Source organism: Paroedura picta, chromosome 5, assembly GCF_049243985.1.
Source record: "Paroedura picta isolate Pp20150507F chromosome 5, Ppicta_v3.0, whole genome shotgun sequence".
NCBI classification, from domain to species: domain Eukaryota; kingdom Metazoa; phylum Chordata; class Lepidosauria; order Squamata; family Gekkonidae; genus Paroedura; species Paroedura picta.
The window spans coordinates 67,615,092-67,633,067 of record NC_135373.1 but is presented as its reverse complement, the minus strand read 5'-3'; the positions used below and the strand labels follow the sequence as shown (position 1 = coordinate 67,633,067).

The 17,976-nt window shown below is 41.8% G+C and overlaps 1 protein-coding gene across 14 annotated transcripts in view; it reads right to left on the bottom strand.

Moving 5' to 3' along the window:
- The window catches only part of CADPS2 (calcium dependent secretion activator 2), a 385,311-nt gene that overhangs the window by 239,221 nt on the left and 128,114 nt on the right, over positions 1–17,976 (bottom strand). For all 14 annotated transcript variants that reach the window (XM_077338372.1, XM_077338377.1, XM_077338370.1 and 11 more), the window contains exons 4-6: positions 8,664–8,744; positions 5,100–5,336; positions 889–1,010 (exon numbers count right to left, since the gene is read on the bottom strand). In XM_077338372.1, the coding sequence (XP_077194487.1) occupies positions 889–1,010; positions 5,100–5,336; positions 8,664–8,744 (440 nt within the window). The remainder of the gene's footprint in view (positions 1–888; positions 1,011–5,099; positions 5,337–8,663; positions 8,745–17,976) is intronic.

Sequence of the window (17,976 nt, the reverse complement as noted above, 5' to 3'; positions counted from 1 at the left end):
AGAGATGAGAGTACTGAATCCTCCCCTCCACCCACCCACCCGGAGTGCTTTTCCAGCTGAAAATATTTCTTTAGGGTACTATTCTCCTATTGTAATTACTATTTATAGGAAGCTTCAATGAGAAAACACAAATTCAGGGAGGAAAGCTGAAGTAGATCATATCTACCCCACAGGTGATCTGGAGACAGACACTTATCTGCACACAGCTTTGCTGCTGTCATATATAGTTTATCCCCAAATACACTGAAAAACGAAAGCAGGTTGTCTTGGGCACTCTCTGCTGCACTTTCGTCACACTAGCTAGTCCTAATAGCATAAGGTAGGGACCTCTTATGGTGGGGATATTGAATGGAGCCCCCTTCCTCAGCAAGCTTGATGTACTGGTTAAGAGCGTGGACTTCTAATTTGGCGAGCCAGGTTTGATTCCCCACTCCCCCAGGTGGGTGACCTTGGGCTCTCCACAACATTGATAAAGCTGTTCTGACTGAGCAGTAATATCAGGGCTCTCTCAACCTCACCCACCTCACAGGGTGTCTGTTGTGGGGAGAGGAAAGGGAAGGGGATTGTAAGAGAAGGGGCATAAACCAGCATATAAGAACCAACTCTTCTTCTTCATGGTATCATGTGATATTCTAACCAAGAAACTACTCTCACTTTTGTTACAATTCTCCCAAATATCAATTTCCTTTAAGGCTTTCTTTAGTGTTTCTAGCTGCAAAGGTAGCCTGAAAACTAGAAAATATTTAGAAGGTTAAGAAAAAGAGACACAAAAAATAGCTATTTTCTTTGTTCATAATCTCCAAGTGCATGCATCAACAGAGTCTGAATCAAATTTTCTCCCAGGTAAGGGTAAAAGTTCTGATTAAATCATGGTCACACAAGGCTTACTGTGGTCTTGATGCTTCTGCTTGGTCCGTTTGGAGTTTTTCCCCTCCTTCCACTTCCATTGTGCAGTAGACAATGCGGTTGGGAGCAAGGGACTTCAAACCCTGAACTTCCATAATAACAATCTAAACAAGAATGAAAAAGAGAAACGGCATAGCAAACATGTATCAATACCTCGTAACACAGTATTCTACATACTTGCTGTAGTAATATTAGCAGCAAAATTATCAGACTAGGACTTGGCCAACTCTGTAGCAGTGCTGTGTTATTTTTCTCTGTTTTACTGGACTCCTCACTCATTCTGTCCTTGAAATTTTCTAACAGATTCATCTCCAGGTTATAAAAGTCACCCAACAGCCTTACTCCCATGTAACTGTAAGTACATGTAAAAGCTGCAGATACATAAAGAGCCAATACACCTTCACTTTACAACTGAGACTGGAGACCAGTATTTGGAACACTTTCCACGGTGTGTGCATTGATTGTAACAGAATTACTCAATACATTTATAAAGAAAATCAAGCATACACTGTACAAGGGAACATGTGTGTTCACTGTAACATGTGAAGAGGGCTAGTATGGCATCGTTGGGTAGACTGAGATTAGGACATTGGAAACCCAGAGTCAAGATTCCTACTCTACCATGAAGTTCCTTGCATGACACCGACATTCTCTTAACCTAATCTACTTCTCAGGATAGTATTGGGTGCAAATATTTAAGGAGGCAATGCCACCTAGACCTCCTGGGAGAGAAAAAATATATATTTTAGAGAGGCAGATCCTCAGCCAAGTGCAGGCTGTGGGTGCAAGTGATCATCCCTCATATTAGATAACACACAAGGCAAAAAATCCAGATCCTCAAGTGATACTTCCATGCACTGAGATCTTAAACTTAAGCTTAAACTGGCTCAGAATAAGGCAGTCAAGCTGGCAGGGACACACTGTATTCATATAATTTCAATAATTTCAATAATTTCAATAAATTGAAATAATAATAATAATAATAATAATAATAATAATAATAATAATAATAATAAATATGTACAAATGTAAATCTAAATGAAAGATGCTGCCTCCAGCTGCTGCTTTACCTCTTTTTATTAGACTGTGTATTGGTCTCAAGCATATCTACTACTAGTTAAACAAAGACTATGAGAATCCAAGGTTATGACCAACTATGTTTTCCTGATGGCTTGCAAACTTATTTTGAATAGCCTTGTTCTGTTCAGACCAGTTAGGAGCAGAAGGACACAATTCATGGGGAAACTACCTTCTGCTGCTCCTTTCTACTATTTTGATTCAAAAGGCTGTAAAAACAAGTCTTCTGATTTAACACAGCCAGCTTGCAAAGCAATTACCCTGTACCCCTTGTAACGATACTACCATCTGTGGCAGGAACGCCTCTGACTAAAATGCCATCTCCTTATGACACATTACGATAATCCCATGCAGAACTTAACCCTTGACCATATGGCAAGCTTAATCACACTCAGCCCAGCAGTTTTCAGCATCATTTCTTCCAATTTCCAATTAGATTCATACATTCAATTCATTAATTTAAAAAACTGCCTACCATTTTACAAATTAATACAGGAAAATGGTGTAAATGCTCTTCATACACATGACAGCTTTATTAAAAAGACAGAGACAAGATGGCAGATCTCATTTATTATATGTGGGTAAGTCCCATGTCTGTGAATTACTTTTACTTTTGAAAAAAATATATCATTCAACATAAATCCAAGCACATCATAGGTAACTGAGTGCCTTGTCTGTAATAGCTGCAAGGCCTTCCTACATCTGCTTATTATTCAACAGTATATTCAATATTATTTAGATTCATTGCTCAAGAGATAACTGAAGACAATCTCATGCAAATCTAATGTAGATGCTCCTGAATTCCAACACTTAAAAATCCAAGCTTGATGTATCAATGAAATGAGATCAGATTCAAATATGCAAAAAACATGGGATGGTTAACTTCCTCATTTTTAGAAATTAGATGGGAGGTATAATCCAAATATTTTTATTCCATGTTTTTAAAGAGAAGGCAACAATGCAGTAGTGTAGGCCGCGGCTCCCCCCCGCCCCCCCCCCGCAGTAAGAAACTTTCCAGGCCGCAAGCAAATTGGCCGCAAAAGCAGCCGATTAGCTTGCGGCCCGGCAAGCTTCCTTTTGTGTGTGTGGGGGGGGGAGGGAAGCAGGGCCGCACATGCGCGTTTGCGCCATGAGCAGCCGCAAACGTGCATGCGCGGCAGTTTCGCGCTTGTGCAGGAGTGCCGTGCATGCACGTCGTGTGGCCGCGCTTGGATCGCCCTCCCCACTGCCGCTCGTCCGCAGCCTTAAAAAGGTTGCGGACCACTGGTGTAGGCCACAGTACCTATCTCTTTTCCTTCTCATATGTCTCACCCCAGGAAGACTGTTCTTAACTTGTAAGCTGTCATGAACCCTGATTCATGCCATCTAAGTTTCGTTTCTTACATGTCTTGAGGCCTCTCACCAGCCGGCCCCAGCCAAGGCCATAAAGCAATAAACCTGTCGGCTAACTCCCAGCCTCCCTTCCTTTTCCCAGCGGGAGAGGCTCCATGCTGATGTAACAATCTTACTGTAAGTATCCTTGCAGAGACAACTCGAAGTCTCAACAAAGTGTCAACTGCTTAGATAAGATTCTGGGCCATCTGGTCGCTTGGGAATCAACCCATCTTTGCTGTTCTCTCGCTCTCCTGCCAAAATGTCTATGCACCCCCTCCCTTATGTGGTGGGCTCTATAACTGCCCTGAGTGTCCCTTTGTACTTTGTTATTATCAAGATTTTTGCTTAGGAAGATCTTGCTTTCCCTTAGCGTTCTGTGGCCTTTGTTTAATAAAGCTCTCTTAGAATCTTCAACTGGCTGTTGGATTTCGGATGTGCCTTTATCTCGGACTCTGCAGGCTGGGCTCAGCCTAATTCCTGACATAAGCTCTCTGAGAAAGAAAATAACCTCCTTCTCCCCCCTTACTCCATGTTGCCCAGTGGTTTACTTATTTGAAAATAATAACCTTGAAGGCAGACTACTTTTGATAAGTCTGATTCTACTGAAAAAAACTTCCTTATACTCATGGCTTCATATGATACTACCACAAAGTAACCATTATCCTGTGTCAAAGTATACTGTGCCTGGCACAGGCTCCCAGATTCTCTGGTGGAAGGACCCCTGCCCAATCCTTCCTACAGGTTTTCTTCACAGTAGATTATCAGTATTGAACCTGGGATCTTCTGCGTGCAAGTCTGTGCTTAGCCACTGAGCTATCAACTCTTTCCTCAGTTGTTTTTTAGCAAGCTGAAATGTTCACTAACTTCGGCAGCTAATGAGTTATAGAGTCTTCTAAAGTACATGTTCCTTGCAAAAAAAAAAAAACTAGTGTATCAGCCAGAATCCACACATTTGTTCCTGCCTTGGGTTTAGTCCTTTGCTAGCTTTCTTTTTATTGCCAAAATTATTAATGTCCTTTTAGAAAGAAATGTATCACAGCATTTACTAGAAGGCGAGACACACAAGCCAGAGCACCTGACAGTTAAAAGCCATTAAGAAATTCTCCCATCAATTGCAATAATTATTTATTTGCTAGGGGCAAAGCCTGTTGCAATCAGGAATATAACGGGTGCTAGACTGGGGTGGGGCATGGTGGAAGAATTTTACAAACATCCTCTCCCCTCCCCCAGGACCTGGAAAGGCTGCAGGCAGCTGTTAGGGAACTCACCAGCAGCAACAGCTCTCACGTGGCAGGGATCTGCAGATTCTCAACCTCGGAGGGAATTGGAAGGAGGAGGGGTGGGCAGGGGAGGAGACAGAAAACCACTGGCTGGCCACTGGAAAGACAGGCAAGCCAATTGGAGAAGGCACTCAGGGGCGGGACAGCCGACCTGAGTGGGTGTTAAATGCTGAGTGTTACTTAAGCCATGAGACACGCTCCTCCTCCAAGCCCTTACCAGAAATATATTATGTGGAACAGATATTTGCATTCCATGGTCCTGACAGTCTTAAAGACCTACAAAACTTCAAACACAGCACATGCCAGAGGACCACTCTGAAGACTGGATTGCATAAAACAGAAAGCTAGAATATGTGAATTAAAAATCCTGAAATCATGTCTAAACCTGAAAATTCCAAAGCAAGGAGAACAAATAAGTATAATTTCAGCTGTCAGGAAATATTAGATGACTTGTACCCTTACCTCTAACGTGAACGACAGTACCACATCTGATTTTGACAACTGAACATCATTTTCATCTCCTATATCCATAAAAGCAGAATTCTGTGACCGTTTTAACTTCTGTAGTTTAAATTCAGGACCACCTTTTGAAACTGGAAGACTTTCCAAATTTGCCATTAGCAAATTCACTGAAGATCGTAATTCTTCTATATACATCTGCTCCATTTCTTTCGCCACAAACTTTGGATATTTTCTTTCCTTGAAAACAATTTAAAAATTGAGAAAAAAAGTTATTGTTCCAGACACAGTATGCTTGAAAGACAAGTCTAACTTCCTTGTAGTTCTTCAATAAATCTATTAAAATTTACCATACAAAATTAACCCAAAGAAGTGTGTCGGACCTCAACAAGGGCCAGAGTCTTCTCAGTTCTGGCCCCCACCTGGTGGAATAAGCTCCCTGAGGAAATCAGAGCCCTTCCTGAACTTCCACAGTTCCGCAGGGCCTGCAAAAGGGAGCTCCTCCATCAGGCATTCGCTTGAGGCCGACCAACTCAGAACATCTACTGGTCCCCCACCCCAGGACACCCTCCCATGACTGAAATAACTGACCTCCCAATGTTGTTATATATTGTATTATTGTTGAATTGTTATAATGTTTTATTGAAGGTTGCTCAATGTTGCAAACTATGTAATGTTCCATGTAAGAGTTATACAATGTTCAATATAAACCACCCAGAGCCGCGAAGAATGGGAGGTATAGAAATCCAAACAAACAAACAAACAAACAAACTAGTCTTCTTCTTGAAAAAAGATATTGGAATAGATTTTTTAGACTGAAAGATTATTCAAATTAATATTTTAATTCCCATAAATTTCTGATCAGTACTGAGAAACTGGACATGAGTATCCTTATGGTCCAACTTTCACAGCCAGACATTGCAACTGGGAAGACCATAACCCTGACTAGATGCACTTTAGTTGGCAGGGTGATGTCTCTGCTTTTTAGGATGCTGTCTAGATTTGCCATAGCTTTCCTCCCCAGGAGCAAGTGTCTTTTAATTTCTTTGTTGCAGTCCCCATCTGATTTTATTGAGGCTATGTGCCTTGGGTTTTTAACTTCAATAAATATTAGTACTAAATTTTAAAATTGTGTTCTACTCTACAGAGGCTTTAGTTCATTTCCCTTATTTTGACCTTTTTAGGTTATTGAGTTTGGTTTGGGTCAGGATATTTTCTCCATTTTGTTTTAGTATCCAGGAGACCCAGGTTGGAATCGCTTTTGCTGAATGACCTTGGATCAGTAACTCTCAGTCTAATTTCAAAGGATTCTTGCAAGGATCTAATAGAAGTAAACTGCTTTGGGTCCCCACTGGGAAGAAAGGTGAGATCACTGAAATAAACAGTGAAGGATCAGACTGAAGGATCAGAAAAAAAAGTGAGTGAGTGGGAAAAAGAAATAGAAAAATGGAAAGGATATGGAACTGCCAGAAGAGAAAAAAGTAATGCTGTAAGAAAAAGGATACAATGGCAAATGAAGTGATCAATGTAAATCCTTGCAGGTTCCCCACTTGTATCCATCCTATAGGACCAAGACAAGAAGTCTCCCGTGCTGTAGTTCTTGTCATGTTGCGGCAAGGATGGGGGGGAGGGAGTATTAGATCTTCCCACCATCTCCCTGATGTTGTTACTCTCATCCCTTCCCTCAAGAATAGTTTGAACTTTAAAAGTCACAGGAGATTCTGATCACTGTCTATAATCTGTGACATTTTAAGCACTGTTCACTGCACTGCTTGTTGTACAGGATCCATATTGTTGCATTGTTCTTCAAATTCTTCTTTATTGGTATGTATTATATACAGTTTTTCTAGTGCATTCTTTAATTGTGTAATCCAGTTTCTATTACATAGTTTCCTGTACAGTGTTCCCATTACAATATTTTTAATGGGGAATCCACCATGAATCAGTGAGAGAAGTAGTTTTATAAATAGGGTAAATCAAAGAACTCCTCCATTCTGTGGACTTTGGATACAGATTTCTGAATATATATTCCCTGATACTCATTCATGAGGTATAGGCAGGGTGCCTTTATTCAGTCTAATACAGAACTCGCGTATGAGGTCAGGATTCCCTCCTACCCACACACGTATGCTTCCATGTATTCATTCCCTGCTAGAAATTGTCCTTCAGAAAATGACTGCATTCTCCTTTGCTTTTCCTCTAAAGTTTAGATCCTCTTGCTTGACTGAAATAATGCCAAAGCCTGCCCCATATGCGGTACTGGTAAGAGGCTGCAGCAGTTTTTTAACTTGACAATGCAACCCTATGCAAAGGGGTTAAATTGGGATAACTGCATAGGATTGCACTGTTAGAATGACTCAAAAAGACAAGCTCTGAAGAATCTGGTTCCCATGTAAACTTTTACTGCTCACATTTCAGCACAGGACGACCTAATTGACCCCTGTGCCTTCAACAGCTCCGCCAATTCAGAAAAATAGGAAACGTGCAGGAAACATTCTTACACCCACTAGGTGGCAGATTTTATCTTTTACACCGATGGCTATGCCTACATTCTAAAAAAAGTCAACTTCCTTCTCAGCATTAGTGCCTATATTTTAATTAGTGACATTTATTTATGCGACTTGTTCGATGACTCAGTCAAGCATTGTCCTTAACACCATAGATCTTTTAAAAAACAAAACACTTCCCTAATAATCCAGACACACTGGTACTGCACACAACAAGCAATCCATCCCTTCTGGGAAGTGAATTCCTTAGAATTGTGATAAAGAATCTTGGTCTGATGCCGTTTTCCTAAACAGAACCTAGCAAACATTAAATATAAAACCTCAAATGATGATAAAAAATGGAGACATCTCTACATGTTTTGGGTACCTGTCTGAGCCACTGGTGACAGAGATTGCTCATGTCTGATGCTGAAGTGAGACTAAGTTTAACAAAAGTGAGCTTCTGCTCAAAAACCCCCTTCTCTTCCTCAAGCGCTCTGAGGGTATAGCTACACAGTATGCCCGACATGTGTTGGGGCATGGGTGGGTAACTGGACTCTCAGTTAAATGTGTATCAGTCAAAATCTCTTAAAAGGCTCTCCGTCCCTTGTTGCTGGGTTTGTCGTTTTCCTCCCACCCTGCTTTTGCTTGCAGAAAGGGAATGGGGGTTGCCCCTTTTCTCAGCTTCAGACATCCTTCCTAGTGATGGAGGTTTTCAAGCAGCAGCAAGGACAGCCATTTGTCAGCAACGTTATAGCTTTTGGTTTCCTGCACTGAGGTGGGCTGTTGGACTAGATGGCCCTTCCCAGCTTACAAGTCTAGTTTAGAAAGGCTTAGGAATGGATAGGAATCTTCACAAATCCTAAATTAAAGGGGACCCTCGGGAACAAAAGGGGGGGCAGAGGTCTGTAGCAAGAGGGGTGAAACTAACAAATCACACACATACCCTTTCAGTTCATAGAAATTCTCTAGGGGATCCAAACCAGCAACAACAACAGCAACACATATAAAAGTACCATATACTTAAATATGACTGAATATGTTTTATGCCATAAAGCAAGAAAGAGGTTAACAAGCTTACTTTTGCCATTTGGTCAACCAGCTGGAGGCGCCCATCAAGTTCCCGTCTAATCTGAGCTGCCTGTTCATCTGCATTGTCCAACTAGGTGGGGAAAGGAACAACATAAACAGTCAACTACTAATGTGTTGTTGAAGATTTGCCCACAAAAGTAACATAACATTGTTATACATACGCCAAAGGATCTGACTTTGTAAACTATGATGCTGAAACCAGCAGTTAATATTTTTTAAATGTATCTTTTCAACTAGAGCAGGGGGTGAACACCCTGTGGTGCTCCAGATGTCCGTGGACTACAATTCCCATGTGCTGGTGGGGGCTTCTGGGAATTGCAGCCTGTGAACATCTGGAGAGCTGTAGTTTGGCCCCCCCTGAGTAACAAAAGGTTATGCAGAGCTTTGTACTACATATGTATCCATAGATGGGGAGAAGGGGAAGTGTAAATTTCATATTATAGGCAACACTCAAACATTCTGCAGCAAAGTAGAATTGTTATACCATATTTTTTAATTTTAAAAAGCCAGTTTTATAACTACTCTACAGGAATCTTCCCAATCTCTTATCATTTTTATGGGGGGGGGCATCCTAAAGGGTGATCTAGAAGGGATAGCACTTTCAGGTTAGAAGCAACCATCTCCACAGGCGCCAACTAACAAATCCCCCAAGACTTACAGAAAGATCCCTGGCAAGCCTAGCCTAGAAAGGTGTAACTCTGCTTAGAAATTCACTATTAGCCTCCTTGTTCTAATGATGTAGAAAATCTATGCAAGACACTGTCACCTGCACAACTGAAAATCCTGCCAAACTAAAACCCTCAGCTTCTTGAAACATTTCCAGTCAGTGCCTACACAGCTTCAAGCCTGTTTGAACATCCGGGAGGAGTAAAAACTCCCTTAAAAAAAAAAAGGCTTTGCTTCCTCAATTCTGTATTCAGTTCTCACAGGCCTATTTTGTAGAGCAATTTGCTGAGTTACCTTGTAAAACTACATTGCTTATTTCACAAAGCCATTTACCGAGGCATCTTAATTACACACATTTACCATATACATTTGTAAAGCATAACATATTGAGCATAAAGATAATGTATTAGAATAACTCAAAAACATTCATATGATAAAGCACTGAAGTGTTGATAATATGGTTATAAATACATTGCTAATTATGCAGTTCTCTGGTTGCAATATAAGACAACTGGCAACTTAATACTCCAGAGAACTACTACATTTTCTATTCTGGCTGGGATTACACAGGTCGGCAGCATTAAAAGAAACCAGAGAACTGGGAGTGGCCACTCCCACAATGACAGTGTTGCATTTATTTATAACTGTTGTTATTTATTTATTTGTTACATACCGCTCTCCCTTGCGGCTCAGGGTGGTTTATAGTAAAAGCTTATAGCTCACAGTTCATTGTGATCTTGATACATTACAGAGAACACAAGTTTTAGATGCATAACACTTTAAACATCATAATACAACATTTATAAAAGTATTTTATGCTTATAAAAACTGCATAACACTTAACCATTGGTTACCTAATTGTGCATGCTGTTTCTGTTTAATAGGTGGCCAGATCAGGAGTTGCCCTACGTTGTATCAGTCAGGCATTGCTGGTAGTTGTTAGAGTGCTTCTGAGTTGGTGTAGCTCCACTGGTCTCAACCAAAGACTTAGTGGAATAGTTCCCTTTTGCAGGCCCTGGTCTCTTCTAGGAGCTCTTTCCACCAAGTGGGAGCCAGGATGGAGAAAGCCCTAGCTCTGGTTGAGGCCAAGTACACTTCTTTAGGGCCAGGGATCAACAGTTTGTTTAAATTTGTAGAGTGCAGTAATCTCTGGGGGGTGTAAGCAGAGAGGTAGTCCAAAGGACTACCTCTCTGCTGTTGCATTCCGTTCATCAAGTTGTTACTGTACAGGCACATGTGGGGTACTCCACAGACATACAGGGCAACTGCCAGAAGATTTTTCAGTTAGCTTTGCAACAGAGAAGGAGGTGCCTCCCAGCGGATGACATTGGAACTGTTTTCCCACCTAATGATCACGTGGTCCAGGGAAGGGCTCTGTAATCTCCCTCTGTTCTCGAGCTGCCACTATGAGTCAAAGATTTTTAAATATATATATGTAATAGATAAATATATATATATATGTAATATGTAATCACAGCAGGATAAGGAGGGAGGGATGTGTGTCTGCACAATGGCAATTCAATGAACAACAGTAACAGGCAAAGACAACACTATTTCTATCATTGTTCTGTGCAGTTCTATATGGCAGACTAACAAGCTGAATTACCAGGTGGTGGGGTGAACAATTCATTGGAAAACAGAATGTAAGATTGCTGTTCCCACTGATGTCTCCTTTCTTGTATTAATGTCTATAGAGTGTTTTATGAAGGTGTCTACAAATAACCAGGTGACTGCCGTGCACACCTCAGCCAAAAGGATGCCTGAAAACAGAACAGATGTACAGAATAGGGACAGAAAATAGCAGATGTAGATTGAGACCTTATTGAATGCACTTGTATGTGTAATAGGCAAGACTAGATGGATACTTGTTCACAGGCTGTTCTGATTGTAGAGACAATTCATCTAGATGTCATCTGGGTTGAAACAGCCTTTACCTTAGAAGGTCTGGTAAAGCGGATGAATAATTGCATGGTCTTCTTGAACTCACTTGTTCACGTTAAATAAAACAGTTTCACATGTAATGTGTGTAATCTCATTTTTGCCTCTGATGATGGGTGTGGAGAAAAATGGGATCTGAAATATCCAGACTAAGGTGAAAGTTGTAAACAGCCTTGAGTAAAAAATGAATGCTGAGTCTTCGTACCACCCTATTATTATGGAATAGGTAGTCAGATCTAAGTGCTGTTATTTTCCCCTACCCTCCTAGCAAATGTGACGGATACAAGGGGAAAAAAAACTTGAAAAGAGAGATGCTCCAGGGAGCAAGTGGGCAACAGTTTGAAGGGAAGCTGTATTAGGTGTATCAAAACCAGTATGAGAGACCACTGTGGTCTCCTGTGGGGCAATGGGAATTCTGGGTAAGTACAAATTATTGACACTCTTGAGGAATCTTTTTGAAACCTCATATAAAAAGAGTGATTTTCCATACATAGGACATGGAAAATAGAAAATGCATTAATGTTAATTACTGGGTTGGAAAATGATTGACTGTGGTTCTCACAGCAGGCAAATAAAGTGTTCATCCATAGATATTCTACTCCAGTGGAAGCAAAGAGAGAACTGAGGGAGACTGCAAAGCCTCTCCCTGTAGCACGTGACCATTAGGCAGGAAAACGTCTCCAGTTGGGAGGGGTTCCTCCTGCTTTGTTGCTAAGTGAACTAAAAAAATCTTTGAGCAGCTGGCCCATGAACCTGTATAGCACCCCATCTGGGAGTGCACAGGACAATTGTGATGAAGAAGAAGATATACCATATACCAGAGAAAGATGAACATGCATGTGCAAGTACACACACATGGTGTGTTTTTGTGAATGACCAGGCCCCCCAGTGTCATGTCCTTGGGCACTATATTGCCCGCCAACATGTGTTCTGGCACCCACTAAGTATCCTTAGGAAACAGATGGGGGTTTTGTCCATCAGGACTTCTGACTAACCACTGGAGATGTGATTGGCTGGGCAGATTTTTAAAAATAAAGCTTCAGAGGTAGCAGCCACCACAACATAAGGATCTCCGCTGCCTTACTGAAGTAAGATTTGTTTATGCAAGAAAATACTTTTAAATAGTATCCTGTTAAACAGAGATCCTGTCTGAAATGTTGATGACTTACTATTTTAATTATTCATTCATTTATTTATTTAATTTATTTACCACCCTCCCCTGAGGCTCAGGGCAGTATATGAGAGTTATACATGACCTCACACCTAGACTGTAATTCAACTCTTAGCACACATATTCCAAATATAAAGCACCCATCTAGTAAAAAAATACTCATAAGAAAATAAACACAAATTCTAATTTAACTCTCAAATAACTAGATCTACACAATAAGCATTCCAAGTACTTATACATATATCTGCCTGAATGCTTAAACTGCTTTTGATCCTCAGAACCTTCAAAACATGAATGCCAAAGCAGTCATAAATACGCAGAACATATCCACTGATAAAATAATTATCCCTCCATGCCTTGCAGCAAAACTTGCATTTGCCATTTTAAGCGTCATAGGAAAGAAAAAAAATATTTCTGCATAGACATAAAGGTTGTCTGACTAGATTTTGGTGTTTACAGTCTGACAACGGGGAACTAATTACAGAAGACTTCTACTGAGAAGCAGTCCTGCTGTTCAAGTGGAAGATTCATATTTTGGGGTCAAACTTACAACTAAAATCTTCAGAGCCAACGATTTGGACAAGCCCATGACTGACATTTTCTGCATTCATTGTTCAAGGATAGACAGACCACACTATATAGTATTCCTCTGAAAATGTGGAGAAGCAACATGAGCATTTAAATAACTTTACAAGTAAGGATGCCCGCAATGGATGTTTATGAGCAGGAGTTGACTTTTAAAGCCTCAATTGCCTAGTGGTTAGGACTGTGGACTTCTAATCTGGCGAGCCAGGTTTGATTCCGCATTCCCCCACATGCAGCCAGCTGGGTGACCTTGGGCTCGCCACGGAACTGATAAAGCTGTTCTGACTGAGCAGTAATGTCAGAGCTCTCTCAGCCTCACCTACCTCACAGGGTGTCTGGTGTGGGGAGAGGAAAGGGAAGGAAGGGGATCGTAAACCGCTTTGAGACTCCTTCGGGGAGAGAAAAGCAGCATATAAGAACCGACTCTTCTTCTACAACATCTTAAGCATCATGCATAAAGGTCTCTTATTAAGGCTCTATGTGCTGCTCCACCCTCTGGAGATCAAGAGGTTAATCATAGCAGCTAGGGCCTAGTCTAAGCTAACAGAGAAAGCAAATTTTATTTACTGCACTCTTCTGCAATACCATTCATTGGTAGATCCTGCAGGATGCTGCTTAGTTATTTTTACTGTTCTTGTTTCTGTTGTAAAACTTTGTGAGACCTGTCCAGACAAGGATGAAACAGAAAAATTGCATGGAAAAAAGATTTTATTTAGATAATTAAGTCTTGCAATATTGGTTAGAGTGTGTGACCAAGACCCAAATGGAAGCTAGCTGGGTGATCTTGTGCGAGTCACACACTATCCTATTTCATGGGGCTTTTGTGAAAAAATGGAGGGTGGAATTCTATTGTACGCTGCTATGATTTCCCATAGGGGAAAAGAGAGGGGAAAAAACTAAACAAATAAGTATAGAAGTTCATATTCATTGGAATTCTACAAGAAAACTCTTAGCATCTTAAAGTGAGTCCTAAGTAAACATATTATTTTATTTATCAATAAATAAATTGACCAATTCTCAGCATTCCTGGAAGAAGCCACATCCTGGTCAGGTTTCCGGCTTGGCCATGGGGTTTAGACAGCGCTAGTTGCACTGACGAATTACCACTGTTGCCAGTTGGACCAAGGCAGGGTGGTTCTGCTTGTGTTACTAGACCTCTCAGCTGTGTTCAACACGGTCGACTACGAGCTTCCAGCTCACCACCTCGTCAATACCAGAATACAGGAGATAGCTTTTAAATGGCTGATCTCCTTTCTCTGGGATCGCAGACTGAGGGTTACAGTAGAACAGAGATCATCAATCCACCACCAGCTTGCATGCAGAGTCCCTCAAGGAGCAGTACTCTCTCCAATCCTATTTAACATTTTCATGTGCTCTTGCTCAACTGGTGCAGAAGTTAAAGCTGGGATGTCACCAATATGCTGACACCCAGCTCTTCCTCTTGATGGATGGCCACCCTGATTCTCTCCCAGAAGTATTATCCAGCTGCCTGGAAGCAGTGACAAGATGGCTCAAGCAGAGTCGTCTGAAGCTCAGACCTTTAAAGATGAAGGCCCTGGGCAGGAAGGGTCCAAAGCAAGGAAGCATGTCTACTCAACCTGGACGGAGTCCAGCTATCAGTGGCTCACTCTGCCAGGAACCTGGGCATGATCCTTTATGACTCCCCTTCAAAGATGTTCAATAACAATGTGCATCAAATCAATCCTTGCTGGAACCCCAAGTTAGGGCCCACAATAACAACCTCTCTCCACCCATGATTACTTTTTGGAACTGAACCTAGAGGAATGAAGAGAACCAGCTCAAAGCCATACCCTTCACTCCCTGGGAGGCTAGGCAGTTGACAACGACCAAGTCATCTACTGTGTGAAAGGTGGCTGACAGATTCAACAGGATCAGTAATGCTGTCCCACCTGCATCAAGATGTAACTGCAGATAATCAACCAGAGCAACCAGACCCATCTCCATCTCAAGTTCTGGCCAGAAGTCAGATTGATGATGTTATCCGTTCAGTTGTGTCCGACCCTCGGCGATTCTATAGGAAAGTCTTTGCCATGCATCCCTGTCTCTGACTGCTTCTTTTAATTGATTCATGGTCATCCCTGTACCGGCTTTGATTGTGTCGAGCCAGATTGGAAGTGATCTAAGAAATATGTCTCATCCAGAAATTCCTGTTCAATCACCTTCCCAGAAATTAAATATTTGATACTTGAAGGTAATTAGCTAGGTTCCTCCCATCTAATTATGACTTTTTCAGGAGAGGCATTGCCAATGTTTCCTTGAGGGAGCTAGGGAAACAACCCTGGGAGAACAAATGCTTATAATATCTCCAAAAGCTCCTCCTACCACTTTCATGGTGGCTTTTACCAACAAGGAAGGATGAGGATCCAAGGAATTAGTAGTAGGCTGAATGGCTGATAAGACTTGTCAACATCTACTCCCCCCCCCAATGGACCTGATTGTGCACATGGAACCCTGAGATTCCTACTAACTCCAAATCCAACGGCCAAGCCTTGGCAGAGGTATGAGACTATCAGAAAATGTTACACATGTGTCACAGCTAATAGCCAAATGTTTATCTACTTTTGTAGCCAGGATGGTCAGTTGTCTAATAAATCCAAACAACTGAGCTGGATGTGACACAGCAGACACAATGGAGGCAAAGAAGTAAGAACATTTTGCTGCCTTTGCTCCCACTTCACAGGTCCCCAAACAGGCGCTATGAAGTGTTCTTATTACTTTGTCATGAGTTGGCTGCCAGCACCACTTTAGCCACCTTAGCCCCCTTTTGTCTACTTTTAATTTATTAATTTACCATGAAGCCAAGGTAGTATAGGGGCAAAGAGGGTGCCAGGGGGGCTACTTGGTCAATGCCTTCCTGAAGGCCCAGATTCCAGCCTTCAATGAGCTCATCGGCTGCCAGCACAACCAGATAAACCACACAGAACATTTCAGAATTCAATTGGGTCCATGAGTCTTTGGATGTAAACTCATCACCACTGCAGAGTGGGGAGGCAAATCTCAAGTCAACCTTCATAAAACAATAATCAGGTTCACAAAGCACCACTGACTCCAGATCAATTTCTGCACAAAAGATCAGATCCAGTGTGCAACCTGTTTTGTGTGTGGGGAGGGGGGATACAACCTGGGAGAGCCTTGATGAAGCCATGACAGTCATAAAATCCAAGGACAAACCACTGAAGTCCCTCAAGTTGGGTACATAGTAAACCAGCAAGACTCTCTCCTTTCCCTGGCAGCTCAGACCCAGGCATACACATTCAGTGCCACCAATGTTTGGTGCAGGAAGCTTCTCGAAGGAAATATAATTATTGGCTCACCCTATTAATGGCCCAACAGCACACAGACTCCCCACTTCATACTTTCCACATGGAATATGCAATCAGGTCACTAAAGCAACAAAGGGACAAATCTCCTCTAGAAGTTAAGTCAAGCAGACCCAAACCAGGGACTGTAGCTACTGGACAATGTTCATGCTATCATACATTTTCAATACACACACACACACACACACACACACACACACACACACATATATATATATATATCTGTTGATCAATAGCTGACACTTTACAATGGGTATCCATATCAGAAGTGATATACAGCAGAAACCCTAACCAACCTAATTGGCTTTCAAGTATACACATATCATAACACATCTCATGTGCAGCACATGTATTTTCTACAACAGACCAATAGTCCCTATTTGTCTTAATTGTCATGCAATACATTATTTTGAAAAGGTACATCTGGCATTGTGTTTGATTTTCTCATGCTACCTTTCATGCAGTTTAAAGAACAGCTTCTTAAGCATTGCATAAGTATCAACAGAGAAGCTGACATTTATTCAGCTGCGCCATTCATGTTGTCTTAGGGAGTCAACAGGTTTCAGGATCATGTGGCCAGAAATATGGTGATAGCTATAACGTGGTTCGGGTTAACAAAATTGAGTCCATTAGCACCTTTAAGACCAACAAAGATTTATTCAAGGTGTGAGCTCTATAAATTAGTGGCAAATTAGTAAACTGTGTAATTTTTCCAATATTTTTGTGAACTACAACTGAACTCAAAGGGCTGTTTTAGCAAAGAATTATCATGTGACATAATTTGGTATAATGTGGATCTGGATACAATGACACAGTTTACTAATTTGCAACTAATTTACCTTTTCTATATATCTGCATTCTTATGATCCTTGTTCCATTTTGTCTGAGGGAGTGTGCTGCACACGAAAGCTCATGCCTTGAATAAATCTTCGTTGGTCTTCAAGGCACTACTGCAGTGGTCCCCAACCTTTTTGAGGCTGGGGACCGGCAGGGCAACTGCCCGCCTGCGCATGCCGCGCATGCATGCCTGCGCATGCTGCTCATGCACGCCCGCGCATGCACGGCCAAAATCGTGCATGCTTGATTTAGGCTGCGCATGGCGCATGCGTGGCCGCAACCCTGATTCCCTCTCCCCCCCTCCCGCAGTAAGAAGCTTCCCGGGCCACAAGCTTGCGGCCTGGGAAGTTTTTTACTGCGGGGGGGGGGCCGGGGAGAGGGAGCCGCGGCCTGGTGCCAAGGCCTTTGTGGCCCGGCACCAGGCCGCGGACCGCGGGTTGGGGACCACTGCACTACTGGACTAAATTTCTGTTGTGCTACTTCAGACCAACACGACCACTCACCTGAATTTATCTTCATGGTTCAAGTTAGTACTTGAAGTTTTCAGAGCTACTTTCTCATTCAAACCAGAGAGTATAGAAGCAGTCCTGAACAGCTTTACTCTGTCCTATGCTATGTAATGAGGTTTACTCCCAGGTAAGTGTCTCTGGGATTGCATTTTCTGTTTTATAAGATAGTTTCCTTCTGAAAGAGATATGCTTGTTAAATACTAGAATCGATGTTTAGATGATCAAATACTACATTTCTGTAATATAGTCTTAACT